The following is a 26,547-nucleotide window of genomic DNA, read 5'->3' on the forward strand; positions in this document are numbered from 1 at the left end:
TACAGAAATAATACATAGCATAAGCAGTGTGCATGGCAATGCTAATATGAAATATTATCTAAGATTTACTTATCATACTACAAAGAAAAATATGGAGTTCAAAAGCACAAAAGAAGTATCAACATTACATTATCAATACACAATCATTCTTTGCATTTATAGCAATGCTTAGTATAGCATTTTGTTTAATGGCATGCAATAAAAATGTATTGCTTGACTCAACATAATACTCTTTGCTTTTCTTTCATGATGTTATAATATCCATTATGTATACTCATGCCATTTTGATAAAAGGAGTAAAATGCTAATTTTCCATGTCAAGATAATCTTACAATAAAAAAATTTATAATAAATTACGAGTACAATCAATCTCTCCCTGATGCACTACTTTATCCTAATCTTGGTACCTTTTTATCATCATTGCCAGCAATACTTAATTTAAGGTATTTCATATATCTACTGGTCTTTTAGAAGTTTAGAATGTTTTTTGTAGACAAATAAAGAAACAAAAATAATCTTTAAGTGTCTTTTAAAAGTTGAGCAAATGAAGACTTAAGCATTTTTGCGAAGTAAGCAGTGATATAAATTACCCCTTTTCATCTAATTTTAGTTGTCATTATTTTAGATAGCACTAACAAAGAAGAACAAATTCCCCAATTAAGCGAAGTCACCAGTTCTTGCTAAGAGTTGTATGTCTATGTAGTGTTGGGTCATATACCTCATTGCAAATGTGTTTCTTTTTTCCAAAACATTTCGTAATTTTTTTTCACCTTCCTGTTTATTGCTTTCCAGGTGAAATAAAACTTCTCTATATATCTCAATCACAAAACAATGCAGCTTCTTTTCTTATGGGTGTTTATATTTTCCATTGCATGAAAGTACAGCATTGCTTTCATGACTTGGACAATAAAGGTATCCTCGTTAATATCAAAATTACATCCTGCCTCTCTCTTCCTGTGTTTTTCTTTTTACACACCTCATTTGTTTCAATGCGAAATCTTTTGTAACATTTTACAGGAAATTTAAATGTCAATTTAATAAAAAACATCAGTATTTTTAAAACTTAATTTAAACATAACACAGTGAGAAGACATCTACTATTAGACAGATCCTGAGCTGAAGATAATTAAATATGAAAAACATACATCTAAGGATCAAAGAAATGCAGCACCTTTGAGCCTATAATAAAAGATAATAAAATGGTCAAAAAAAGACTATACATGAAAGATGTCAGAGGAATTATTAAAGATTTAAAATAATTTAAACTTGTCTTACCTACAGCATGAATAACTAAAGTATGACTTCATAAATTATTTTAGATATACGAAGAATAGTGACATGTAATTTATAAGAAATTAATCTCCATCTACATAGTGAGAGAGAGTAGAATTAGTCTTAATCCAAATAGAAGGAACAAATAAATATGCAAGTTGGAGGTTATGGATTGCTCTTCATAAGGGTCTTAATCCAAAGGTTCCCACATCCTAACACTCAGGCTAACTCCTTTAAGCCTCAGATTTCCTCATCTTCTAAAAAGAAGGTAATGACTTACAATCTTACAAATGTATATATAGAATTGATGAAAGAATATTACAAAGAATTTGGCATAGTTTAATCACTCAAAAATGTTTCTTCATGTTAAAATTCTTATCAGGTCATTTAACAGGAAGCCACCACTTCTAAATAAATTGAAATAGAAGGTCATTTTCAAGCAAGTAGCCTTTATATACAAAATTTAATGCCTCCCACCCAGTTTCAAGAGTTTCACATGAATTATTTTATGCACACATGACACATTCAAAATCCTGAAATAATAATAGAAATATTTTGGGAAAATAATACAAATAAAATGGTAATTAATTAATGAGGAAAATTAATTATATTATTTTAATAATTAAATGGTATTTTTGTCATCTCCAAGTATCTAACGCTTTTGATTATGAGAAAGTGTAATTATTTCTCTTGGAATAGTTCTATTAGCATTTCATTAGCAATCAATTAGTGTTCAATATTTCATAGATGTATTGACTAGTTTTGCTTATGATAGTGTTTTACTGTTGTTTTTATTTCAAAATATAACTGGATTCTCATTTCTTTTAACTAGCAGGAAAAAATGTTTAATGAAAGGTTTTTATTAGTGTAAAAAATGTATATTAATTGAAACTGTTTTTCTATTTCTTCTTAGCATTTAAATGACCACAAATATGATCAAGACAATGTTCATATTAAACACCTAAATATGGAATAAACTTCCTCGTTTTCTGGTGATCAATATACCTCTGTTTTGTGTACATCATTATGGATACAGGTAACTTATGATTTACCCTAAATGTAACAAATGAGCTCTAAATTGTTTTGTTACAAAATATTTCATAAGCTGAGACAAAAATATACATAATAGTAGAGTACATTGGTTTAGTAGTTAAATAAAATGGATGCTGAATCAGACAAAGTAGAATTAAAGATAGAATAAGATAAAATAGGTTAAAATTTCAGGTTCAGTAACTAAAAAGTATGTAGCTCTACACAAATTGTTTCTCTGATGTTTTCTCAAACAGCACTAGCAAGGTGCTATTGGGGAAAAGGCTAGTACAGCAAGTACTCACATAACATCGTTTAGTTGAACATCATTTTGTTACAATGTTGATGAGAAAAAATGTACATAGAATCTCAGTTGGAGCCACTGAATATGGAATTTGAATTTGCACATTCTCCCCCTTGTCTGCGTGCATTTCTCCGGGTACTCCAATTTCCTCTCACGTCCCAGAGTTGGGCACTTTCTGGCCACCTGCAGCCCCGAACTGGAATCACTGGGTAAATAAATATCTTACTTGTTTTTATTAATCTTCTTAAATGTCTGTATGACTCACATTTATTTCAGTGCTTAATACTAGAAGTGTATTGGTCTTTATTTAGAAATTTGGTGATGGTTTTCTAAGCAGAAATATACCTTTTCCCATCCACCACAATCTTCTAACTCTTTCTATTCTACTCCTGTTTATACCTAGCCCCTCAAAGGCACCTTAACAATATGAATGACCTTTCACAAAGCACTTCTTTCTAGGGGCAGCCTGCACTTTCATCTTCAACCTTTGGAAATTCTAAGTACTTAGCACTTATTCATGTAAGTAAATGTTTAAGGATCCCTTTTCAAGAAAAGGAAGCACGTTATCAGAGTTCAAAGCACTAATATAGAACGGCTGTGTTTGAAGAGAGATCAAAAGCTCTCATGAAAATGACATTACTCTTTTCTGGGGAAAATCTTGGCATCACTGAGCAAGTGACAAGCAGAACACAAGGATAAAAAAAAAAAAATCTGGCCTTTGAAATTACCAAGCTACATAAACAATTGACAAAAATACAACTCGATCATGCCTTTGGATATGTACACATTTGGCTGGCCTGTGGTCTGTCCTTTTAAGCTCTAATGTACTAGGAAAGCAGTTTGTGAGATACTTTGAGGTGAATTTAATTCTCCTGACTTTTCCTCCTGTCTTTGTTTCCTGTGGCTTTTCTCTGATTGGCAAACAAAGAGTCTCTGTTCTTGTTTGTGAATGTCTGTATTGATTTTTGTCATCGTACTTATCTTCCTTGTACTAAACCTTAATCCCTGGGACATACCTTGGGTGAATTTATCCTTTGTGGTTATAAATGACCTGTTCGTCTATGCCCTTCTTAGCAGAATTCATACGGAAGCTGGATACACCTCCTAAGGTTGCCATGAGGTTTGGGGAATCATTTTGTAAGCTTCAGAGTTGGCACTACATTTGTTAGTATTTAATATTAAAAAACCTGTACATTTTTTTAAATGCCTAGATTTTAATAGATTCCTGCTACGGATTCATCTTGTATTTCATAATGCATTGACATTACTTAAACAATAAAAATCAAACAAATAGCACCCATCCATCACATATTAGATTGAATACACTTCAATAGATACAGAGCTCTTCTGGAAGAAGTACTTTGAATATTCTCTTATTTTTACACTTTCAAACTTTACTTACAGAGAAATTGTTTGAAATACATACATATTTGTGAATTTCAATAAGCATCATAAGTACAAATCTATCCAGCATAATTTGCCCCTTAGCCCTAGGATCTGAAGCCTTTCAGATTTGTTCAACAAATCTAGTAAGTTAAGATTAAGTTTGTGTTATCTACAGTATTTGGAGATATATATTCTGTGGCATGAATCTACGATTTCTGTAAAATTTAGGATGCTGCATGAAAAATACAGGTTTTTTGTTTTTTGGTTTTTTTTTTTTTAGAAAAAAAGTAACAGTGGAAAAAAAAAAAATCTATGTATAGCTGATGAAAAGAGCGCCCTCATGTGGTAGTGAACAAGAGCAGCTGGATTGCATTGACAGACGTGCCTACTTTACTGCTGACAGTTTTACCAAGTCGTGGGGCCCCTTGAATTTAGTGACTTACTTTGACAAATTAAGTATGAAGAAGAAATAGCACGCACCACTTCTGGCTGGAAATTTTAAGATTTTTCACCACTCTCTCTGTTTGCTGTGGCCACTAGCAATGTCCCAGGGAGTAGCTTTTCCATCAGCTTGAGTTTCTACAATTGGGATCCCTGTGTAAGAACAATGTAAAGCAGAACTGTGAAGTGACCCAGGGAAGATATAGTGTAAGGGAGAAATAAATCTCGTAATTTCAAGCCACTGATATTTTGGGGTCATTTGTCACTGAAGCATGGTTTAGCATGTCTTTATTATTACACTGTCAGATTGGTATTTTTGCAAGATCACTCTGGTAGCAGTGCTATAGACAGCCTGGAATAAGGCAAATGTGAAAAGGCAGGACACCAGTGCAATGAGCCTGAGTTGGTGCTGTGGCAGGAGCACAGGGCCCAACCACGTTCCCATCCTGACTTTGCCATTTACTACCTGTGAGATCTAGAAGTCAGTTGACATCTTTGAGGCAATGATTGATTTCATAGAAGAGGGATATATTGACTGACTTTTCCAATTCTTATATTCAATTATACAGATTGGAGACTAGAATTTGTGAACAGCTAGAATAAATATATTCTGACTATATAGAATTAAAAAAAAATAAAAGATCCCAGTAAGTTTACTGATTTTTACTTTCAGCTTTTCCCTTGCCACAACCTTCTTTCTGCTCCATCCAAATTATTTTTCTCCCTTAATCCTGCTAAAGCTATTTCCTAGGATTTTTCCATCTTACTTTCCAGTAGGAAGCAGTATATTATGTTGGCATCAGATTATCCTATCTCTGTGATGTATTAGCTGTAGTACTTCAAGAGAGCTTCCTAGCCTTTCCATGTCCTCATTTTCTGGTTTGTAAAGTTAGACTAATATGTGCCTGTGAGATCATTGTGAGAATAAAAACGCACTCTAAGAAGCACTTTGTATACTGTCTGGCATATAGTGGGTACTCATTAAATAGTAGCTATATCTATCATTAATTTTAATATTGCTAATATGCCCACTTCATTCATCTCGACCTCTCACTCTCAGTGCTTTGTAATGAAAGGGGCTTAATTTATGGAATAATCAATCAGTAACTAATCCCAGTCATTCTTTGAACTTCAGGTTTTATAACTCTGATTAGATTATAATCTCAATAACCTGAACATAAGGTTGTTGATGTCTCAGTACTTATTTGAGCCATGCTGATTTAATGGTAGTCTAAGTACTGTCAAACCTTTACAATTTTTAATTACAACTTAACTTTTGAAATAGTAACAGCTACTTGAGGGTTTCTACTAATGAATATAGGCTATATATATTTTGTCAGTAATTTCACTTTAGGATGCAAAATCATGTGTTCTGTGAACAATGTACAGAGCCAGTCAAATTTACAAATTGTGTGACTTCATTTGTATATATGTGCTTGACCGGGTGGTGATAGAATAAATATTACATGGTTTTGATAAGAATTATCGACAGGTAGGCCGGGCGCGGTGGCTCACGCCTGTAATCCCAGCACTTTGGGAGACCGAGGCAGGTGGATCACGAGGTCAAGAGATGGAGACCATACTGGTCAACATGGTGAAACCCCGTCTCTACTAAAAATACAAAACATTAGCTGGGCATGGTGGCGCGTGCCTGTAATCCCAGCTACTCAGGAGGCTGAGGCAGGAGAATTGCCTGAACCCAGGAGGCGGAGGTTGCGGTGAGCCTGGGTCACTTCACAGTTCTGCTTTACATTGTTCTTACACAGGGATCCCAATTGTAGAAACTCAAGCTGATGGAAAAGCTACTCCCTGGGACATTGCTAGTGGCCACAGCAAACAGAGAGAGTGGTGAAAAATCTTAAAATTTCCAGCCAGAAGTGGTGCGTGCTATTTCTTCTTCATACTTAATTTGTCAAAGTAAGTCACTAAATTCAAGGGCTGGAAACTAGAACATTACATGTGTCCAGAAGGAGGAATAAAAATATTTGGTAAGCATTACTAATGAGTAGCACCATAGATTCCCTTGCTTAATTGATAGATGTCCGCTGCTGACAGGATAAAATCCAGACGCATTTATTTGTCTTAGAAAACCCACTGTGATGTGACTTCTAACTACATGCCATACCTCATTTCCCACAGGTATCCTATGTATGAATTATCTTAATCAGTAATTATCCCACAAAATATCAAACGATGTCATGCCTCATGCATTTGCCTCTATGTCTGCCTGGTGAAATCCTAGTTTTCCTTCAAGGTTCAGCTCAGGGGTTTTATGCTCTGTACTTTTATCAGGTCACTCCGTCCCTCATCCAAACACATCCTGGCCTTACCTCTTTCCTATCTTCGTCAGAGAGTGCCACACTCATTTGTTCATATGTAATCCTTATTTATTATACTGTATGTGCCCTGAATTCAATATCCCTGAGTTATTGCTAGTACTCAATAAATAGTATCTGGTTGAAGAAATGAAGTCATCACGAGTCTAATGGGAGATACCAAGGTTTAGCAAAATTACTGTCTACAGTAAACCAAGGGAGGCTTGAAAAAACTGTGAGACAACAGATGGATAGGCGCACATGAACCTTGGGATTGTGTCTTACCCTTTACTGATAAAGTTAACTTTTTTCCTAAGTAACTTTTTTAATGTAGGCTGGTGATTTTTATTTAGAGTGGAAAGTCACATATATGTGAATCCGTTTTGGAGACTTTTTCAGACTTCTTCTATCTCTTAGATACTTCTCCCTAAAGGATCAAGATGTGTCAAATTTCCCCTAGAGTGTTTTATTCAGAATTCTTACACGCTGAACAAATACATTTTCTCATTTAATGCCACTTACTTTCTGTAGGTACCCTGAAGATAAGCACATAATTTGCATCATTTTACAGGGAGGGGAACAGATTCAGAGAAAATAGTTAACTTGCCCAAAGTTACATGGCTAACAAGAACCTGAAGGGAGATTTCAAATCTCAGACTTTCTGATGGTGAAGCCATGCTATCAACATGCCATCTACACAATAAATGCAGGTAGATGTAGAAAACTGTGTGAAAATGTATTATATTCACAGGTTCATGGGAGTTGTTGTTCTGATGAATCACTCTGCCTTGTGTTTTAGCAGGGCTCCTCGCCTGACGTTTTTATTAAAAGAGCATTGATAAGTTACAAACTTCAGACTTTATCAGTTAGGTAGGCAAGAGACTAACTCACAAATTTTACCGAAACCATTATTTCATGAGCTGCTGCTATTTTTGCTGGTCGCTGGTTTATGTTGGGCCTGGTGCTGTGTGGTGGTTATTCAACCAGAAACCTCATGACTTAACGTACCTTCCAAAACCCGCATGCATCATTGGGGAGAATGCGTCCTTGAATTCTGTGATATGTGTGACATTTAAAGGAAAAGAGTGATGCATTTGTTTTCTAGGAACTTCTACCAAGTATTTCCTGATATCACAATGAAACTGTCAGAGGTTTCTAAAACACATTCTTCTAAATTCTCACAATAATCCCCAGGGCAGATCTTCACAATTATTCCTTTGTGTACTCAATCTGTATCCCTCTATGACAAAAGCATTTTTATCTTAAAGCTCATTTAATCTTTGAATCTAAAAGTCAATTCTCTGAAGCACTTATGAAATATACAACTAGGAACTTTATTCTTACAATGCAAGGTAAAGTGATTTGAGACTCCTTTACAGACATACTTGTATATGAAAGTATTAAAAGTGTCTTTAAAAACTCTACTTAGAGAGTTGACTTGTTTATTCCAAATTTGTCATATCATAGGCTTAGAATGTGTGCAAAGGACCCAAGAAAATGGAAATTTCTTATTTTAACAATAAGAAAACCCAATGAGCATACTTCATCAGAAAAAATAATTTACATGACTACTCATTGAGTTTTGTGACCCAGAGAAATCAGATGACTGATTACTGAAGAAAGAGTGTCCAAGCAGTTAAACTGTTTCTGCTGTCCTTGCAACCTAACAGACCATGCTGTCTCAAAATGGTTTCCCACAAAATGTCTCACTCACCTTGGGTTTTAACAGTCATTTCAACCCAACAGTCATTTCAACACTTACACAAAGTCTGGGCTTAGATAATCCATTCTCAGACATCTTACAAATCATTACATAATGTTGCTTCATGGACTGTTTGAGGCTGGGTGTGGTGGTGCATGCCTCTAATCTCAGCACTTTGGAAGGCTGAGATGGGCAGATCACTTGAGGTCAGGAGTTCAAGACCAGCCTGGCCAACATGGTAAAACACCATCTTGACTGAAATTTTTTTTAAAAAAATTGGCCAAGCATGGTAGTGCATGCTTGTAATTCCAGCTTCTAGGGAGGCTGAGGCAAGAGAATCACTTCAACCCAGGAGGCAGAGGTTGCAGCGAGCTGAGATTGTGCTACTGCACTCCAGCCTGGGCAACAGAGTGAAACTCTGTCTCAAATAAATAAATAATAAATAAATAAATAAATAAATAAAATAAATTCATGGACTATTTTAATCTTCATTACAGATACTAGTTGCCAATCTAATGAATGTTTCTTGGTTAATTTTTTACATCCATTCGTACTTTCTGAGTTACTATTTTATAGCACTTTTAATTGATTTGTCTCCAACACACTATTTTATTATCTTTGCCTGATGAATAAAAATATAAAAAAATATTTTCCAGGATATCGAAAAGTAGACATGATGAAGATATTTTAATAATAAAGTATGAATAATGATTACATTTCTTCAAGTCTTATACATACATGTTACAATAGGATTCAAGAGAAGAAGAACATTTTCATAGAAATGTAGGTTCTTTTTTTTCACATCCATCAACCATGCTAGAGCACCATTTGACCCACAAAGTAAGTTTTTTTAAAGTGCCACTTTTTTCAATGTAAACATGAAGGTTATAAAATAGGTCTTTTAAAATGACGTGTTTCAGCATCATGTGATTGTCAAGTAGAAGATTTCAGAATTGAACACCTCAGTTCAGATCCTGATCCTGGAACTCATTAACTGCATAACCTTGAGAAGATGTGTTTATCTCAATAAGACATATGTTCATCACCTGCAAAATGAGAATATCAGTATCATATCTAAAACTCAAGACTGTGTTGAGGATTAATATAATTGCTTTGATTTCTGAAAACAAAGCACTTAGAAGAATACCTGAACAATCTACATGTTAGATAAACAATATATTATTTCTATTCAAATTAATGTTATCATTCAGAGAAAGATGCTGAGTGTGATGATTGATATATATCTACATGTGGAAAATGAGAGAATGTGAGAGCAAGGATATGCTCTGCAATAGTACATATATTTTAAAATGTGATGAGGCCTCCGATGTACTGATGAACTTAATTTTTTTAAAAGCGGAATTATTTCCAAGTAATATTATCATTTATCAGATATCACAGAAAATTCTAATTTGATAAAAATCAGAAATTGATATAATTTTAAAATGAATTCTAATTAGTTATTCTAAAATATCCAATAAAACAGATACTTGATAAAAATACATTATGGTATTTTCATAGTGTTCCTGTATTTCTGAAAGTGGTCATGATGATGAAAGTTGACTGTGGTATTGGTTTATTTGTTTTTGGCTTTTGTGGTTTTAAATGATTGCTTTTGTAATTGAAAAGTTCCTTGGAAAAGGAATAGAGAAAATAAAACTTCTTTCATTGAAATGTGACCCGAACAATAAGCACTATTCTTAGGTGACTTTCATGGTTGATAATCTCAGCTTAGAGCACTTAACCTGTAGATTTGAACAATCCTGGATTTATTTCATCATATCAGAATGAGTTTCTTAAGGCTTTTGGAAGAGCAAATATAGTGTAGCTCAGTACTTCTCTCTTTAAAAAGTCCCTAATAATCTAAGACAAAACTCAGAAAATCCAGAAATTGGGAGATATTGATTATTTTAGAATATATGGTAGGGATTATAGTAGGTTGGTGCAAAAGTATTTGCAATTATTGCAATTGAAAGTAATATTCAAGAAATCTGGGGGATCTTCAACAAATGATGAGAAAGAAGATTTAATCAAGACAGTCATGAAATTTATTTAATGTATCTTAAAAGTGCATGGAAAAAATTATATAGTGTCTTGGTTACATGTAAACCAATAGAGTATGGTGTTGAAACATATTTTCTTTGGAAACAGATCCGTGTTCAAATCTGAGCTCTATTACTAGAGAACTGTGCTACCTCGGGAAAATTACTTATCCTCTCTGAGTCTCAGTTTCCTCAATGTATGATGGCAATGATATTTTGCATATGCTTAGGATCAATTCAGAAAGCGTGTTTAGAAAAGTTAGCCAAAAATCTGATGTATAGCACTAAAAATGTGCTAGATTCACATATCTCTAAATACCTACATCCTCCGGATAAATTATGTATTTAGTATCATTACATTATGTAAGATACGTCTTGTGGCTCTTGTGGGAATATTTATGTTATTGAAAACTAGAAGATGCTATAAATCAGGGGCCTCTTTTTTGGCAGAGATCTGTTTTACCACACACCATGCTTAGAAAATAGAGTCTGAGAATAGAGGTGTTGGAGAAAGCAAGGGGACTCTCCTGAATAATATGTTGAAATTAATATTTCAGATTTTTTCAAGAATATTTTTAAATTATAATTTCAAAAAGAAAACAAATGAATATATCAGCACGAAAGGGTGACAAATGCTTTGCAAGGAACTTAAACAAGGTAATAAGATATAAACGGCTGCTCTAGGGCTCACACCTGTAATCCCAGCACTTGGGAGGTGGAGGCAGGCAGATCATGAGATCAAGAGATTGAGACCATCCTGGCCAACATGGTGAAACCCAGTCTGTACTAAAAATGTAAATTAGCTGGGTGTGGTGGTCCGAGCCTGTAGTCCCAGCTACTCAGGAGGCTGAGGCAGGAGAATTGCTTGAACCCAGGAGGCAGACGTTGCAGTGAGCTGAGATCATGCCACTGCACTCCAGCCTGGCAACAGAGCAAGACTCTGTCTCAAAAAACAAACAAACAACAAGAACAAAAACAAACAAACAAACAAACAAAAACAGTGGCTGCTCTAGATTGGGCAATGTGGGAAAATTCTTCTGCAGAGTTTACCTAAATTGAGATCTAAATTATGAGACGCTACCAGCCCCTGGAGAGGCCAAATTCCAGGCATAGGGAATAGCAGGTGAAAAATCCTTAAAAAGCAATGCATTCATTCAACCATTGTGGAAGACAGTTTGGTGATTTCTCAAGGATCTAGAAATAGAAATGCCATTTGACCCAGGAATCCCATTACTGGGTATATACCCAAAGAACTATAAATCATTCTACTATAAAGACACATGCTTTATGTTAACTATAAATCATTCTACTATAAAGACACTGCAGTATGTTAACTGCAGCCCTGTGTACAATAACAAAGACCTGGAACCAACCAAATGCCCATCAATGATAGACTGGACAAAGAAAATGTGGTACATATATACCATGAAATACTACACAGCCATAAAAAACGATGAGTTCCTGTCCTTTGTAGGGACTTGGATGAATCAGGAAACAAGCATTCTCAGCAAACTGAAACAAGAACAGAAAGCCAAACACCGCATGTTCTCACTCACAGGTGTGTGTTCAACAATGAGAACATGTGGACTTAGGAAGAGGAGCATCACACACTGGGGGCAGTTGTGGGGGGGAGGGGAGAGACGGTGGGGGGTGGGGAGGCTGGGGAGGGTGGGGAGGGTGGGAATGGATAACATGGGGGTAAATGCCAGATATAGTATGCACCTAAAATAAAATAATTAATTAATTAATTTTAAAAAGTACTTGCATTTAACATGTTCAAAACTCAGAATGAAAGCCAGTGGGGTTGAAGCTTAGTGAATAAGGAGAAGAATGAGAAGTCATGAAGTGGAAGAATAAAGCAAAGGCCAGATCACTGAGGGCTTTGTAAACTAGGTTTAAAAAAAAAAAAAAAAAAGAAGAGCAAAATATTTGAAATAGGAGATAAGGGTTAAGAAGAGGGGGAAAAAAGCAAATGGAAAAAGGGAAGGAAAAAGGAGTAGAGAATAAGAAAGAAAGACAAGATAGCAATTTTTTTTGAAGAGTAGAATAAAACACATTGCTATCAGAAATCATAACATCTTATTAAGGAGATAAACTTTTAATGTAACACAATGGAAAAAGATTATCACCAGAATTCTGAGGGTGAACTAAGGCAGACTGGGCAATGTATACTCCCCTTGACTGGGACACTCACAGGAGAGTCCCATCGCCACAGCATGGAATTTACTAGATGTTTGGGAAGGAGGAGAAAGTCTGAAATTGGCCAAACATTGTAGACTTCCTCCCTCATGATGTCAATCATAGGCAAGTTACTAGAACCATAAGATTTTGTTTAATTGAGTTGTTTAATGATATGTTTTGTTTCTACAAAAAGTTATAAACAAAAACTGGCTTAAGGCCAAACTGATTGCAGGCCCAGAACAAAGAAACAGATGCAGGAGTCATTAAAATGGTAAGGCTGGAATACACAAAGGAAAAGGCAAAATAAATACTACAGAGGTTTAGTAGAGAAAGAAGGGACTTTCAGGTAAAGGGACAAAAGAAATTACTTTCAGGGAAAGTGGATGTCAATTTACACCCAGACCAGTACAAGCTGTATTTGAGAGACATCTCCCATGGCACACTCAACTTGCCACACTTTGGGAAATTGTAGAAAGCTGATCATTTCTAACCCAAGCCTAGCTGTGTGCTGGCCTCTTTCAACTACTCTGAAACCTATGAATCCTTCTTATAAAAGGAAGAGGTCTATTTTTTTTATTTTTCTTAACACCTTTATATCTAAAACAACTCTCCTGGAAATTATAATTCACAGCACATACCTACAAATCTTAAGTATAATAAAATATACTCATCAAGCAAGAGTTACTAAGCTAGAGTGCATTTTCATGGTGGACATATGATAATTAGTGTCCAGTAATGTACAATATCAACTAAAAGAGATTACTTTCATAAAGTTTCATGGGAGTTCAAAAACACCCAATGTAGTAGAAGAGATTTAGTTGACAGCTTGCTTATTCTCTGTATTTACTGTACAAGTTACATTTTTTTTTGTTAATTATCTTTATTATGGTACTATGTTAGGCATCTGGGAGCCTTGAGACAGGACTACGTAATTAAGAATCAAAGACCTGAATTCTAGCCAGAAGTCTGGTACCTTTTGAAAGTGTGAAAGGCAAAAACCATTTGTATTATCACTAGCACTAAGTTCTGAATGCTGAGCAAGGACATGGGCTATAGAAGCTGTGCAACAGCTATTTCTTGTGTAAATAAATGAATTAATGAATAAAGTCACTGAACCTTCTGTACTTCATTTTTTTTTCATTGAAACATGAGGGTGACATATACATATCTTGTCTACCTTGATATATCATTAGAAGTTCCAGAGAAATTTAGCTCAGATGGAAGAAAATTATTTTAAGAAGTGATAAAATTTAAATTCAATTGTCATGATCCATAGAACATTGCTCTATTTCACAATGGCACTCTATAAGCCTTGATTGATTTTTCAGTATAGTTGAAGGAAAAGATAGTAGGGAAAACATTTTGAAAGCACTAACTTATAAGCCATTGTTGTTTACTATTCATTATCAATGTTACTGGAACAGAGCAAAGATACGGATAATTTCAATGGTACATAATTCAAAAGTCATGTGTTCTTGGCATTAGATTATGCTTTTGTACTTTTATTTGAATGGAGGGTTGTCTGTTATTCTGGTAATTGAAGTAAAACAATATAAAGTTATAGTGACAATATGAGGTTCCGGATTTCCTTCATCTGATGTCCATGAAACTTAATCCATACAGATTCACATTGCTTTGGAATTATGCCACCTTTTTTTCTCCCCTGAATGAAGGAACTATTTGTTTAACAAAATTTCGTGGAATACCTACTTGGTAACTGACACAGGAATTGAAAATGAAACATAGTTGAAAGGGAGAAACAGACATATACAATATCCACACTACAATGTGATGAGAGCTAGAGTCCTTTGCTACTTCTCCTACCTAGAGATAACTTTGCCTCCAAAGACACAGGTTCTTGAAAGCTATCAGAGAGTAAAGCATAGCCTGTTCTTTTTCACTTCAACTGTTGAGCAACTGGAGAGTTTCAATTGCTTTTTTTAAGAATACTCAGGTAATGAAAAATAAAAACAAAAAGAAGACAATGACAGAAGTCTTCCAGTTGTCTTCAGATCTGAGGAATATAGTTAGATGAAACAATTCATCAACAGAATAATCATCAAACTAATTGTATTTTAGATTCTATAATGCAGTTGCTGACCTTTTCATTGCTTGATCTTGACAATTTTCTGGCCTAGTAGTGGGGTTAGCTGGCTAAGATCCTGCAGCCTGCCAAAGAAAATAGTCTCTAAAGGGACTGAGGGTTTATGGTATAATTTAACCATATGTAAAGCAGACCAAAGTCATTTTTTTTTTTGGACGGAGCCTCGATCTGTTACCCAGGCTGGAGTACAGTGACCCAGTCTCGGTTCACTGCAACCTCTGCCTCCCAGGTTCAAGCGATTCTCCTGCCTCAGCCTCCCAAGTAGCTGGGACTACAAGCACATGCCACCACACCTGGCTAATTTTTGTATTTTTTGTAGACACTGGGTTTCACCCTGTTGGCTAGGATGGTCTTGATCTCCCGACCTTGTGATCCATCAGCCTTGGCCTCCAAAAGTGCTGGGATTACAGGTGTGAGCCACCATACCTAGCCAATTTAGCAATTTTTTAAGGATTGTATTCAGTAAGTAGAGGGAAATCAACTGATGTTTTCAAGGTCAAACCTACAGGAAACTAGCTCATATTTACTTAGACCAGCTGTGAAGTTTTGTTTTTCAGATCTATGTTTTCTATGAATTTTTTATTTCGCCCTTGAAGCAAAAATAATCACCCATTTGTCTTTGACTTTATTAAAGATATTCAGTTTTACTCAATTAGGGTATCATTTTATTCAATTAGAGTATCCAGTTTAAGAATTATAAAAGAAAGAGTAGAATAGAATTATTGTAGAAGAATTATTCTAGAAAAGTTCATGATAACAAAACCAAAAGCCAATAATGATCACAGGAAAACATTTCTCAAGGGATAATTTAATAACATTACTAAAAGTGTGGGAATCCACATACTACCTAAATGATTAGGAAAGAGGTTATTAGCTAAGTCATTGTCTGAAACCCACTAATCACTGGTCCTTTTGAACAATGATTGGTCCTTTTTTTCTAAAGATGAGTTTTAAAATTTAAGAGAAGCACCAAGCAGCAGAGCGGGAGAAAAAGAACGCAGATCTTGCATGGTTCAGATTTTTCATTATAGGTCCAGGAGTAAGGTAAGATACCAAATCTTTGCTTTTATAATTTGAAGAACCAAATTCAGTGAATTCTGAAGGATAGACTATCAAGTTCACCCTAAATGCTTGATTAGGTCAGTTATGTGAGCCAGAGAAGGAAGTTTCACATCTGGAGGACAAGAGAAATATACTTAAACAGGCTATACCATAAATCAATTCACAGTTTAGTTTTATAACCTATTTCCCTAAATTAGAAAAGCATTGACTCAGTTGCTTAGGTTTAGTATATTATTCTGTGATTATACTATTAAGTGGAAATTATCTGGTATTGTCAAATCTCTATTGTAGTACTTTTCAACATAGACATTAAAATTTTTAATGATAAGGCCCTAGTTGATTAGCCATAGTCATAACTTCCCATGGTCTGAACGACCTGTTCCTTTCCTTTAGAGCAGTACCAGGAAGAGATCATCTTAATCATTAATGCGTTCAAACACATCATATGTCTCCAAATGAGTCTTTTGGTCAAGCTAAAAGAACAAGCAAACAATTTTGGTTTTTATTTTGGTTTTGGCTTGTCTGAGAGAAAATAACAAGTTATGTTGTAAACATTTACAAACATAACTTTTTACATTTTAAATTATAAAATATAAGTAAATACTGCAGAATTCACCCAACTTTTTCTTTGATTGAACCAAATTAATTATTTTATCAGAAATTTTAAGTAAAAAGTCTTTATAAAGCTAAGATCACACCTTATTTTCTAGATATATCACATGAAAATGAAAATTATAATTCTTCTTGGATTCTTAGGAGCGACACTGTCAGCCCCAGTAAGTGATTTTATGGCACTACTGATCTCACTTTGTTAAGCCTTCAACAATCCTTCTTTTTAATATTTCTGATGTTATTTTTTACTTTTAGCTTATCCCACGGCAACTTATGTCCGCCAGCAACAGCAATGAGGTTAGTTTAAATAATTAAAACAATCTCTTCCACTTTTTTTTAATGGAAACCAAGTAGGAAGAGATAAAAGTCTTCATTTGATTTATACTGTGTTCCTTTCCACTAGCTGTTACGTATATCCAAGCACATTTCTAATGTTTATGTTTGCTTGTATAACAGGTTACCTCTAAAATATTATTCTGCTTCTTTTTTGTGATTAATTCTTCAAAGGCAGATACAATATTGTCTATATCTTTTTGTTCTAATAAAACCTCATATAGGTGTGTAAAGGTGTTTAAAAGCACAAAATGACTAAACCACTGGAATGAGCTAATGTTGTGCAATCTCATACCCAACAAGGGAGAGGTTGTTAAATCCCAACCTTGTTTTAAATTCTAACTTTGAATCACTGTAATTAAATGTAAGCCCAGTGAGAAAATGTCTCACTTCTAACAAGAAATTGAGCAACCAGCTGTGACTTGTGCAATCTTTGTAGTAAACAATGTTCTTACTCATTTTAATCTATAATAATCTTGATTTCATATTATTTTTTCTTTTCTAGCTACTTCTTAATCTTAATAATGGTCAACTTTTGCCACTACAACTTCAGGTACCTCCATTTCAAAAATTACTTCAAGCGGAACATTTTTCTATTGTTCATTTCAAATGTTACTTTGTATAAAAAGAAATGTTTCCTGATTTTATTTCTGAAATCTTAATTTTTAATATTATAAATTTGTCTCATATATTCTAGTGACCATTTGAAGATTAAAGTAAAAACTGTAATTTGATTCACATTTATTTGTTGAGAACTTGATATATGTCAGGCACTAATTCTGACAACTATTAGATAGTTAAAATTAATTATTTTACACAAAGTCATGCCCAGCTAACCAGTAACAGCAGGTTAAGGGGGGCGGTTTAGGGGAAGGTAAGAGAAAATACACAAGGTTTAAAACCAATCTGGCATATGCAGATGTTGCACTCTTTTATCAACCTTACCGTGGCCCATGTTTCTCATGACTATCAGGAATTTAGCATTTGCTTCATATTATTTGCTTGGTTCAAAACGAATCAAGATGTTGGCCTTTTTTATATTGCAACACTGGAAGTACAAAAATTGTTTGTATTTTGTCTCTTTCTTGCTCAGGACTGATTTTTAAATTCTTTTTGGCATGAAGGGAAAATGCTTTCTTTCCTTTGTGTCTTTTTAGGGCCCGTTTAATTCATGGATTCCACCTTTCTCTGGAATTCTACAACAGCAGCAGCAGGGTCAAATTCCAGGACTCTCCCAATTCTCTTTATCAGCTCTAGACCGGTTTGCTGCACTGTTCCCAAATCAGATACCCTTCCCAGGACAGGTCAGTTTTGCCCAAGGAGCCCAGGCAGGCCAAGCTGACCCCTCACAGCTTCAAACAACGCCTCAGACACAGCCAGGCCCCAGTCACGTAAGTCAGGCCTCTTTCCTTCTGTTCTGAGGAGAGAGAACTGTGTGTTGAATTTGACGATGAATATGAATCATCTTTGAAATAGACAGGAGGTCTTGAATAATATTTTTTCTCATAATATGTTTCTACCATCACTGTAAGCTCTTTCTTTTATTTTCTGATTTCTAACATGAAAAATATTTCAATCAGCTACTCTAGGATACAGTCACAAACCAAAAAACTTAAACACAAGTCTAGGATAAGATAGAAAAACTTCACAGTATAAAAGGCAGTTTATGTTACTGATAGCACATAAAATAGATGACTTTTTGTCGTGGAAGCTTGCTAACACGACCAAAAGTCATGTTTATATGGCTAGCTCTATGAAAAGTGACTCAGGGATTTATAATAACAAAATCAAGCATACAATTTTATATAATTCTTTTTTTGGCAGGTGATGCCCTATGTATTCTCTTTCAAAATGCCTCAAGAGCAAGGACAGGTAAATGAATATAATAACACTGCTCATAGAGAGGGCTACATACACTGTCCAGGATGCTTTCTGTTTCTAGCTCTGACTCCTATAGCAGGGCTATAAAAACCGGCATAATGATATCACTGTCTAGATAACATCATTACTGGGCTCCTATCAGTTTGTTGATGTTGGGCTCACTTAACAACTCCTTAAGAACAGGCAGCTAAAGAGAGTCTCCAGGACCTCTGAATTTCCAAGGGCATCACTATGTTGAGAGTAAAAGAGCTCAATACGCCCCCAGGTCATGTCCTCTCTGCATCCAAAGTGCTGGAACTTGTAAAAAACTCAAGAGAAATTGGGTTGACTTCATCCAACTTTAAATTTTGCCTCAGAAGGAGACACACTAAGCTGATAATATATGATGTGATTTACAGATAAGAAACACTTGTTCATGTTATTCAGCAGTCATGAAATTCTGCTCAAAACATTTAAGCTTGTTGTACATTTCCAATTTGAATCCATGTTACAATCAAATGGTAATTATTTCCATTAAATAAGAGAATCTTTTAAAAATGAATGCAAGCTAATATAATCATCATATTAATTTGAAAAACCCTATCAATATTGATTATTAATTTTATAATATTCTCATTTCAAAGAAACAGGAATATAAATAAATTATATTATTATTCAGCAGAATATTGGTATTTTCATAAAGTTACAGGCTCTACTGTAATTATACCTGTATGATTTTGTCCTACTTCCACTCCCATTACAAAAGTTACTTCTAGACATTATCTCATTCTGTGACATAAGCATTTACAGAATTAGACATATAACTAGAATTACTTCATCTTAAGAATCAGGAAACCTACTCTTAATGGGATAAAATTTCCAATCCCATTGAAAGTAAATGACTGAGTTGGAATATAATTCTCTACCCCTTCTGTCTCCTTCTTTAACCACTAAACCAGTAGCTCTCCACCCTGGCTTTACATTAGAATCTCTGGTGGTAATTTTGAAAATTACAAATGTCTGAACCCTACCCCAGTGCTAATGAATGAATACCCCGAGAATAGATGCTAAATTTGGTCATTTTCTAAAATGCTCAAATGTGATTCTGATTCTTAGGATTAAGAATGCTTGTACAAATTATAATCCTTCTGAAACCATAGTGTTATTTTTTTTAACTCTCATGTCTGATATAGCCTCTTACTTTATGCAAAGAAACAAAACAGCATACAAAAATCAAAGTAGGTACTAAGATTCTCATTTTCTATAAACACATAACATATAAACACATAGAGACATAGAAGTAGAAGGCAATGATAATATAAATGAAAGCCACATGGTAATGTAGGTGGTAAAGTTGTAAGTAATTTTATTTGTTACTTGTCTATGTCTTGATTTACCAAATATTCTAAAATATATATGATTATTATAATAAAGTAGCAATTCTTAAAGGCAATACATTCATGGCATTTCATTCATTATGGCAGAACTTCTAATACCACATCCTGCAGAATGATGATTCTAAAATCATAAGGAAAAAGCTACATAGGCTATCTTTCACTTAGGTATTTGCAAAGTAATTTGTATATAAAGTTTCCAAGATGCCCTTTGGAAAGAAAAAAGGGGTCTTTTGCTTAGTTCAACCCACTATTTTCTAAATATGTTGACCAAGCAACCTTAAAAACAAAGTCCAGTATTAACTGGGATGCAAGTTGTTTCCAACGTTTGGGAAGAGATGCTTCATCTATTTTCTTTGTACTTAATGGTATAAAGCTGCTAGACATAAAACAGCTTTTAAATAAAATTGACATTAGAAGATAAAAAGTGTGTCCTATGCTGATTTAATGGACTCTCTTGTATCTTTCCCTTTTACAAGTAGATGCTTCAATACTATCCAATTTACATGTTCCTACCCTGGGAACAACCTCAGCAAGCAGTTCCAAGGTCAGCTCAACAAACAGGACAGCAGCAGTTTGCGGAGCAGGTACTGCAAATATTTAAATCTTACTAGTTCCACTTCAAAATAGAGAAAATGGGATATATTACCATAGAAAAATATTTCTGAATATATTTAATGCAAACACTCAACAGATGAAACAGGTAGGCATAAGAGGGTAGACATAGTGCTCTCTGCTATATATCCTTTGTGTAAACTTACTTGGTAATATTCCAAGGCTGGATTTTTAGCCAGTGAAGTCAGTAAGTAGACTTCAATAGAATGAAGGCCAAAAGGCTGAGTAACCTTTAAAAGCAAAGTTTTCTCACATTTAAAATTTACTAGCATGTACCTTTCCACATATATGTGTGTGGCTACTATTTAAAAATAATAAATTATAAAATATTAGCTACCTTGATGAAAGATATCTTTGATCACTGTATCTTGAGATACAATCAGATGCCATTATATTAAATTTTATGAAACTGCAATAAATTTTTAGAATTCCAACATAAATTCAGGTGGCTCATATATAATTAACATTCTTCCTGTTAAAATGAAAATGTCTTTTTTTAAGTTTAATCATAACTCTAAAACCTGACATTACAAATTACAGAAAACTTAGAATTACGCTTTAAAAAACTGATACTATTAATTGTAATTGTCATGTTGCTTTAAAGGGAAAGAGTTTTATCCTAGAAATGATACGGTTATAAAGGATTCTTGCTAATTTAACAATAATTAATTTTTACTTACTGGAACATATAAACTTTAAAAAAATGCTTTTAATTAATATAAAAAGATATATGTTTAAGTGATCATTTATTGCAAACTTATGACAAGAATAATCACAAAAAATATAATAAATATTTTTAAAAATCTGACAGATCCCATTCTATGCCCAATTTGGATACATTCCACAACAAGTAGAACCTGTAAGTAAATGCGTATTTTTCATTTAAAAAAATCTTTTATAACTACTTGATTCATTGTCTGCTAAATCTGTAAATGCCCTTCAGTCAAAGATGACCAGGACAGCATCTCTAATTAAACAAAATTGGATGTATCCACTCATTACAAGGAGGAGAACACACACATGGGGAGCCTTGGGTGTCTTAATAGGAAAGTATTTGAATGACTTCTCACAAGATTTGGGCTTGTTCTCAAAAAGTAGGGTAGCTCTATGATTGTCTTAAAAGTCCATGCCTCTAAGGCAAGGGTAAGGGAGCAAGGTGAAAGCTTTAATGGGTAAAGAAGTATCAGTTGCTCATATTAGCCAAGACGTGAGGACGCCTGGTATTTTTGTGCCTTGTATGGTGACCTTACTCTAGACAATATTTTGAAATTGTCTTGGTTTTTTTCTACCTCTGTTTGATATTGGTGTTCTGTAGAATTGTTTACGCTCAACAGGTGAACAGTTGGTCCGAGTAGAGAATATTAGAAAGCAGCACTACAAGAATAAGTTTCGAAGTGTTTTACTACTCTGAGTGGCCAAAGAGCATATTTTCATAGATCACTAATTTAGATTTCTTAAAACATTTTATGTTTTTAGGGTATACCAGGAGGACAGCAGCAACTAGCTTTTGATCCCCAATTAGGCACAGCTCCTGAAATTGCTGTGATGGTAAGACTCCTTACAACATTTTGCCAGCTACTGGAAATCAACAGTTGGCAACTTACCACACTAATGTTCATTTTAATATCAACTCTGTTATAATTCCATCAATAGTATTGCCTCTTCCTCTTGCAATATTTTGACAGTGAAGATTCAGTTTACTCTTACTCAGTTCATCAATATGTTTGAGTACGCTATGGAAGGTACTTTTCATGCACCTTTATTTAAAAGCAGATATTAAGAGACAATTCGGTTTGCTGGTTTATATTCATGATCTTTTTTTATAGTTTATGATCTAAAATAACTAATAATAGCAACTTACTTTTTGGATATAATGTTAGTTTTGCATCTCAGTTCTTTTGCTTTACATTCTTCCCAATTGTAGCCTTCTTGTTGAACCTATGACAACTTTATTTTCATTCTCATTCTCTATAGCCAACAGGAGAAAAGATACCATATTTACAAAAAGAAATAATAAACTTTAGACATGACAATGCAGTTTTCATGTCCTCAACTTCACCAAAACCCAGAACAACCAATGTTTTCACTTCTGCTATAGACCTAACTATTACACCAGAGCTCCCAGAAGAGAAGGTAGAGTAATGAAAATTTCATTTTATGTAAGAAATTATTGTCTAATGAAAAAATACAGAGTTAAAATTAGTGCTTTAATTTATAAGATTTAGTCATGAAATTAAGAAGATAACTAATGTAAAATATGTGGTATTAACTCTGAATACAGTGATCAATAATTGTTTTGATAATTAATTAGAATTTAATTTAATTTCAGTTTAATTAGAGCTTCTTATGAATGTCCTTTTCTCCCTAGGGCAAGACTGTTAGTCTAAGGGAGCCATAAGAAGTTGCCCTAATCATTCAAAGCTTTTGGTAGGTATTTGCCAAAGTCATGCATTAGGTGCCATGACAATTTCTAAGAAGACAAAAGGAAAAGTTGTCAGAGAAGCTAATGGAGTTCTTAACAAAGTAGTTACAAAAAAAAAAAAAAAAAAAGAGAGTTAGCTGTATATTCACCTATAAAATTAATAGTAATTATGGACTTCAACAATTTTTAAAAACAAAATTAAGTTTTGAGAATCATGTCTGCCTGTACAGACATGATTGGAATACTCCCTGACACCACAAATACTAAATATTCCAGGTTCAATATAAAAGTCATTCTATTGACATTTTATACAGAATCATTTCTCCCAAATCATTTTAGTTTGCAAGCTAAACATTGTAATAATTCCAATACATCTGTATTAGCTTGAAATAAAATAAAAATCTCAAAATGATAAAGAAATTGTACAATCAGAAGATAATTTCAAATTCTGTTACTTTTGTATCAGACATAACCTTGAGTAATTAATTATCTGTTTTAATCAGCTTGGTTGGCTATGAGGCTACAATAGGAGTTTGATAGAAGGGCTGGCTGGGAACAGCACCAAAAAGTAAAAACATACACTAAAAAGCAAACAATTTAACCTGAAGGGGAAACTTAAAAAGTTTTTGATATCTCCTCCCTGCTACCTATGAGTCTGTTTTGATCTCTCCTTCCATAAAAATGAATACTCAGCATTCTTCAGATGAAAATGGTTTACAAAAATACAAGTAAGTGAATAGTAATAACACCTCTTTAGGAAAGCCTCCTCACTAATACACTATATTGTACAAGGTGAATCAAGTTATTCAGTAAGAAATAATAAAGACATTTCAGTATTTTTATGACCTTTTTTTCTATCTATATGAATGCCAGTGAAAGAAGAGCTTTCTATTTCTTTCATAAGCAATTAGTAGGGTATTAGAATATATAATGCAAAGAAGTCTAATTGTATTAAAATGGTTTTCTATTATACTTTTCAGGGAAAAGATGTGGCCGTGCCTTGGATATAATTTTTAGGCTATTAGCTTCCTTAATTCTAGTATCAGTTCTTTGGAATACCCAAAATATCTTGACTCTTCTAACTTTGTTTCTACTTATAAATCTTATTAAACTCTTTAAATATGTCACGGAAAATAATACAATCATGTAATGAGTCTTTTTTATGAAATTGTATGTCTGCTCAAATATCTATCATTGTATAATCTGAAATATAATAACAATGAGAATAAAGCTAGTATCATTAAATCAATTGAATAATTACATTATTAAATGATGCCTCTGGAAAATGAAAGTATCCATGAAGAGAAGATAGGTATACTGTCATTGGATGTATGATGAGTGTTGTATTTGGAACTGATGAAGTAAAATACATATCTAGATTTGACATGTCATTCTTTATTTCCTTAAGGTCCATTCATTAAGCTTCCTTCTGAGACATTCTCATGAAAATCAAAATCATTTGGTGGCAGATATCATAAATTTCTTATTCCTAATACGAAACAGTTACATAGAGAGGTGGCTGTCCTTACTCAAAAGGTAGGAAAGTGTATGCTTGCTTAGGGGAAGGAGTATCCTGTAGAGAGTAAGGTGTAGATTGGGGGTTTCATCAGATCTGGCTTTCAACCTAGCTTTGAACCTTCAGCAAGTCACTTCACCTCCATGAGCATCACCTTTCATAGGTATAAAATGAAGATAACAATACCTTTTACAATTTTTGAAAGAACAACATGAACTAACACATGAAGATGCCTGGCTCATAAAAATGTTATTTTTTTTCCTTTCACGTGTGAATATGAATGTACTGTATGTTTACCTTATTTTTTCAGCTTTAGATGATCAGCTGAAATTTTTAGAAAATAGGAAAATTGGCATTCATGTGTGTGTTGATGTGTGTAAGTATATGCAAAAGGAGAAATGAGTGAATTAGTGAATGAATAAACGAATACATGATTATGCATTAGGTGGTTTCCAATAAATTTGATGAATATTCTAGGCTTTAAAGTAGATTACAATTCCTAGAATCTTACCTGTTTCAGCATTTAGTAATATTATGACCCTAGAATCTACTACTTGCTTTTTGGAAGAGTAATCTGATCCTCATCAATTCTATTTTCATTTTACTCTGCATCCTTTTGCCCTAAATTTATGTACTGAACTAATGTAATTCTGGGTAACTGACTGATATCTTAGTATTAGAAATGATGGAGAGATCCAAACAAAAATATGTCTGGGAAAAAAAATCAGATATTCTGAAGCTATGAACCTTGTTCCCCAAATTCCAATAGTTTACAGGATCAAGGAAAAAAAATTACATGAGGTAATTCATACTAAGCTCTTAGAATAAATCCTGGAACATAGTGAGTACTCAGCTTTTCTCTTTAATGAGAAAGATAAAAGGAGTGACCAAAGACTATGGAGGAAATATAAATGCAACATAATTATTCTGTTCAAAAGTGAACAATGAAGAACTCTGAAAAAAACTGTAAAACTAAGTAGCAAGTTATAAGCAACTCAAAATTTAGCAACATGAGGGTATACGATAATAAATACTTTGAAAAAGATGCTGTGATAGTTAATTTTATGTGTCTACTTGACTTGGCTAAAGGATGATTAGACAGCTGGTAAAACATTATTTTGGTTTGTCTGTGAGGATGTTTCTGGAAGATAGCACTCCAGTCAGCGGACTGAGAAAAGATCATCTTCATCAGTGTGGATGGGAATCATCTAATTCACTGAGGGCCAGAATAGAAGAAAAAGGTAGAGAAAAGGCAAATTTGCTCTCTGTGCTTGAGCTGGGACATCCGTCTTCTGCCTCACATGTTGTAGCTCCTGGTCTCAGGCCTTCACACTGGACCTAGAATTTACTTTGGATTTGGACTGGAGAACAATTTCACTGGTTTTCCTGGGCCTCCAGCTTGCCTATGGCAGATCCTGGGGCTTCTCAGGCTCCATAATCATATGTACAAATCTTTCATAGTAGATTTCTTTCTACATATCCACAAAAAAGCATACTCCGGTGATATTGTGCGTTTGGTTTCAGAATACTACAGAGTGAATACCACAATAAAGCAAATTATACGAATTTGTGGGCTTCCCAATGCTTATAAAAGTTGTGTTTATACTACATTATAGTCTCTTAAGTATGAAAAAGCATTATGTGTAACAACACAGTGCATATTCCTTAATTAAAATACTTTATTACTAACAATGCTAATGAAGTGAGCACTTACTTAACCAGGGTTGCCACAAACTTTCAATATGTGAAAAGCAAAAAATCTGGAGCCAGGCATTGCTGTTTGTACCCATAATGACAGCGACTCAGGAGGATGAGGCAGAAGGATTGCTTGAGGCCAGGAGTTCAAGACCAGCCTGGGCAACACAGGGCGCAGATCCACTTTAGGAGAGATTTTGTTTAAAATGTCGTAACTACTTCCCAAAGGCCCTACCTTTTAATACCATCACACTGATGGTTT

The 26,547-nt window shown here is 34.1% G+C and overlaps 1 protein-coding gene across 2 annotated transcripts; it reads left to right on the forward strand.

Moving 5' to 3' along the window:
- Positions 1-15,754: 15,754 nt before the first annotated feature.
- Positions 15,755-24,458, forward strand: ODAM (odontogenic, ameloblast associated). 2 transcript variants are annotated; one of them, XM_003931920.3, is made up of 12 exons: positions 15,755-15,820; positions 16,549-16,614; positions 16,706-16,747; positions 17,289-17,336; positions 17,941-18,174; positions 18,608-18,655; positions 20,520-20,624; positions 21,464-21,511; positions 22,129-22,200; positions 22,627-22,785; positions 23,021-23,079; positions 24,055-24,458. In XM_003931920.3, the coding sequence occupies exons 1-11, from the start codon at positions 15,785-15,787 to the stop codon at positions 23,048-23,050; spliced, it is 888 nt and encodes a 295-aa protein (XP_003931969.2). In that variant the 5' UTR covers positions 15,755-15,784; the 3' UTR covers positions 23,051-23,079; positions 24,055-24,458. The 2 variants fall into 2 exon arrangements, with proteins under 2 accessions (XP_003931969.2, XP_039324329.1); XM_039468395.2 differs by lacking the exon at positions 21,464-21,511.
- Positions 24,459-26,547: the final 2,089 nt, after the last annotated feature.

Source organism: Saimiri boliviensis, chromosome 3, assembly GCF_048565385.1.
Source record: "Saimiri boliviensis isolate mSaiBol1 chromosome 3, mSaiBol1.pri, whole genome shotgun sequence".
Lineage (NCBI taxonomy): Eukaryota > Metazoa > Chordata > Mammalia > Primates > Cebidae > Saimiri > Saimiri boliviensis.

What these genes read in the sequence shown, in the direction of transcription:
- ODAM (XM_003931920.3), top strand. Translation starts at nt 15,785, where the DNA reads ATGGTTCAGATTTTTCATTATAGGTCCAGGAGTAAG. An exon ending in TTCCACAACAAGTAGAACCT is followed by an intron (nt 21,512 to 22,128) that starts GTAAGTAAATGC and finishes TTATGTTTTTAG; the next exon opens with GGTATACCAGGAGGACAGCA. An exon ending in CAGAGCTCCCAGAAGAGAAG is followed by an intron (nt 22,786 to 23,020) that starts GTAGAGTAATGA and finishes TTTTCTCCCTAG; the next exon opens with GGCAAGACTGTTAGTCTAAG.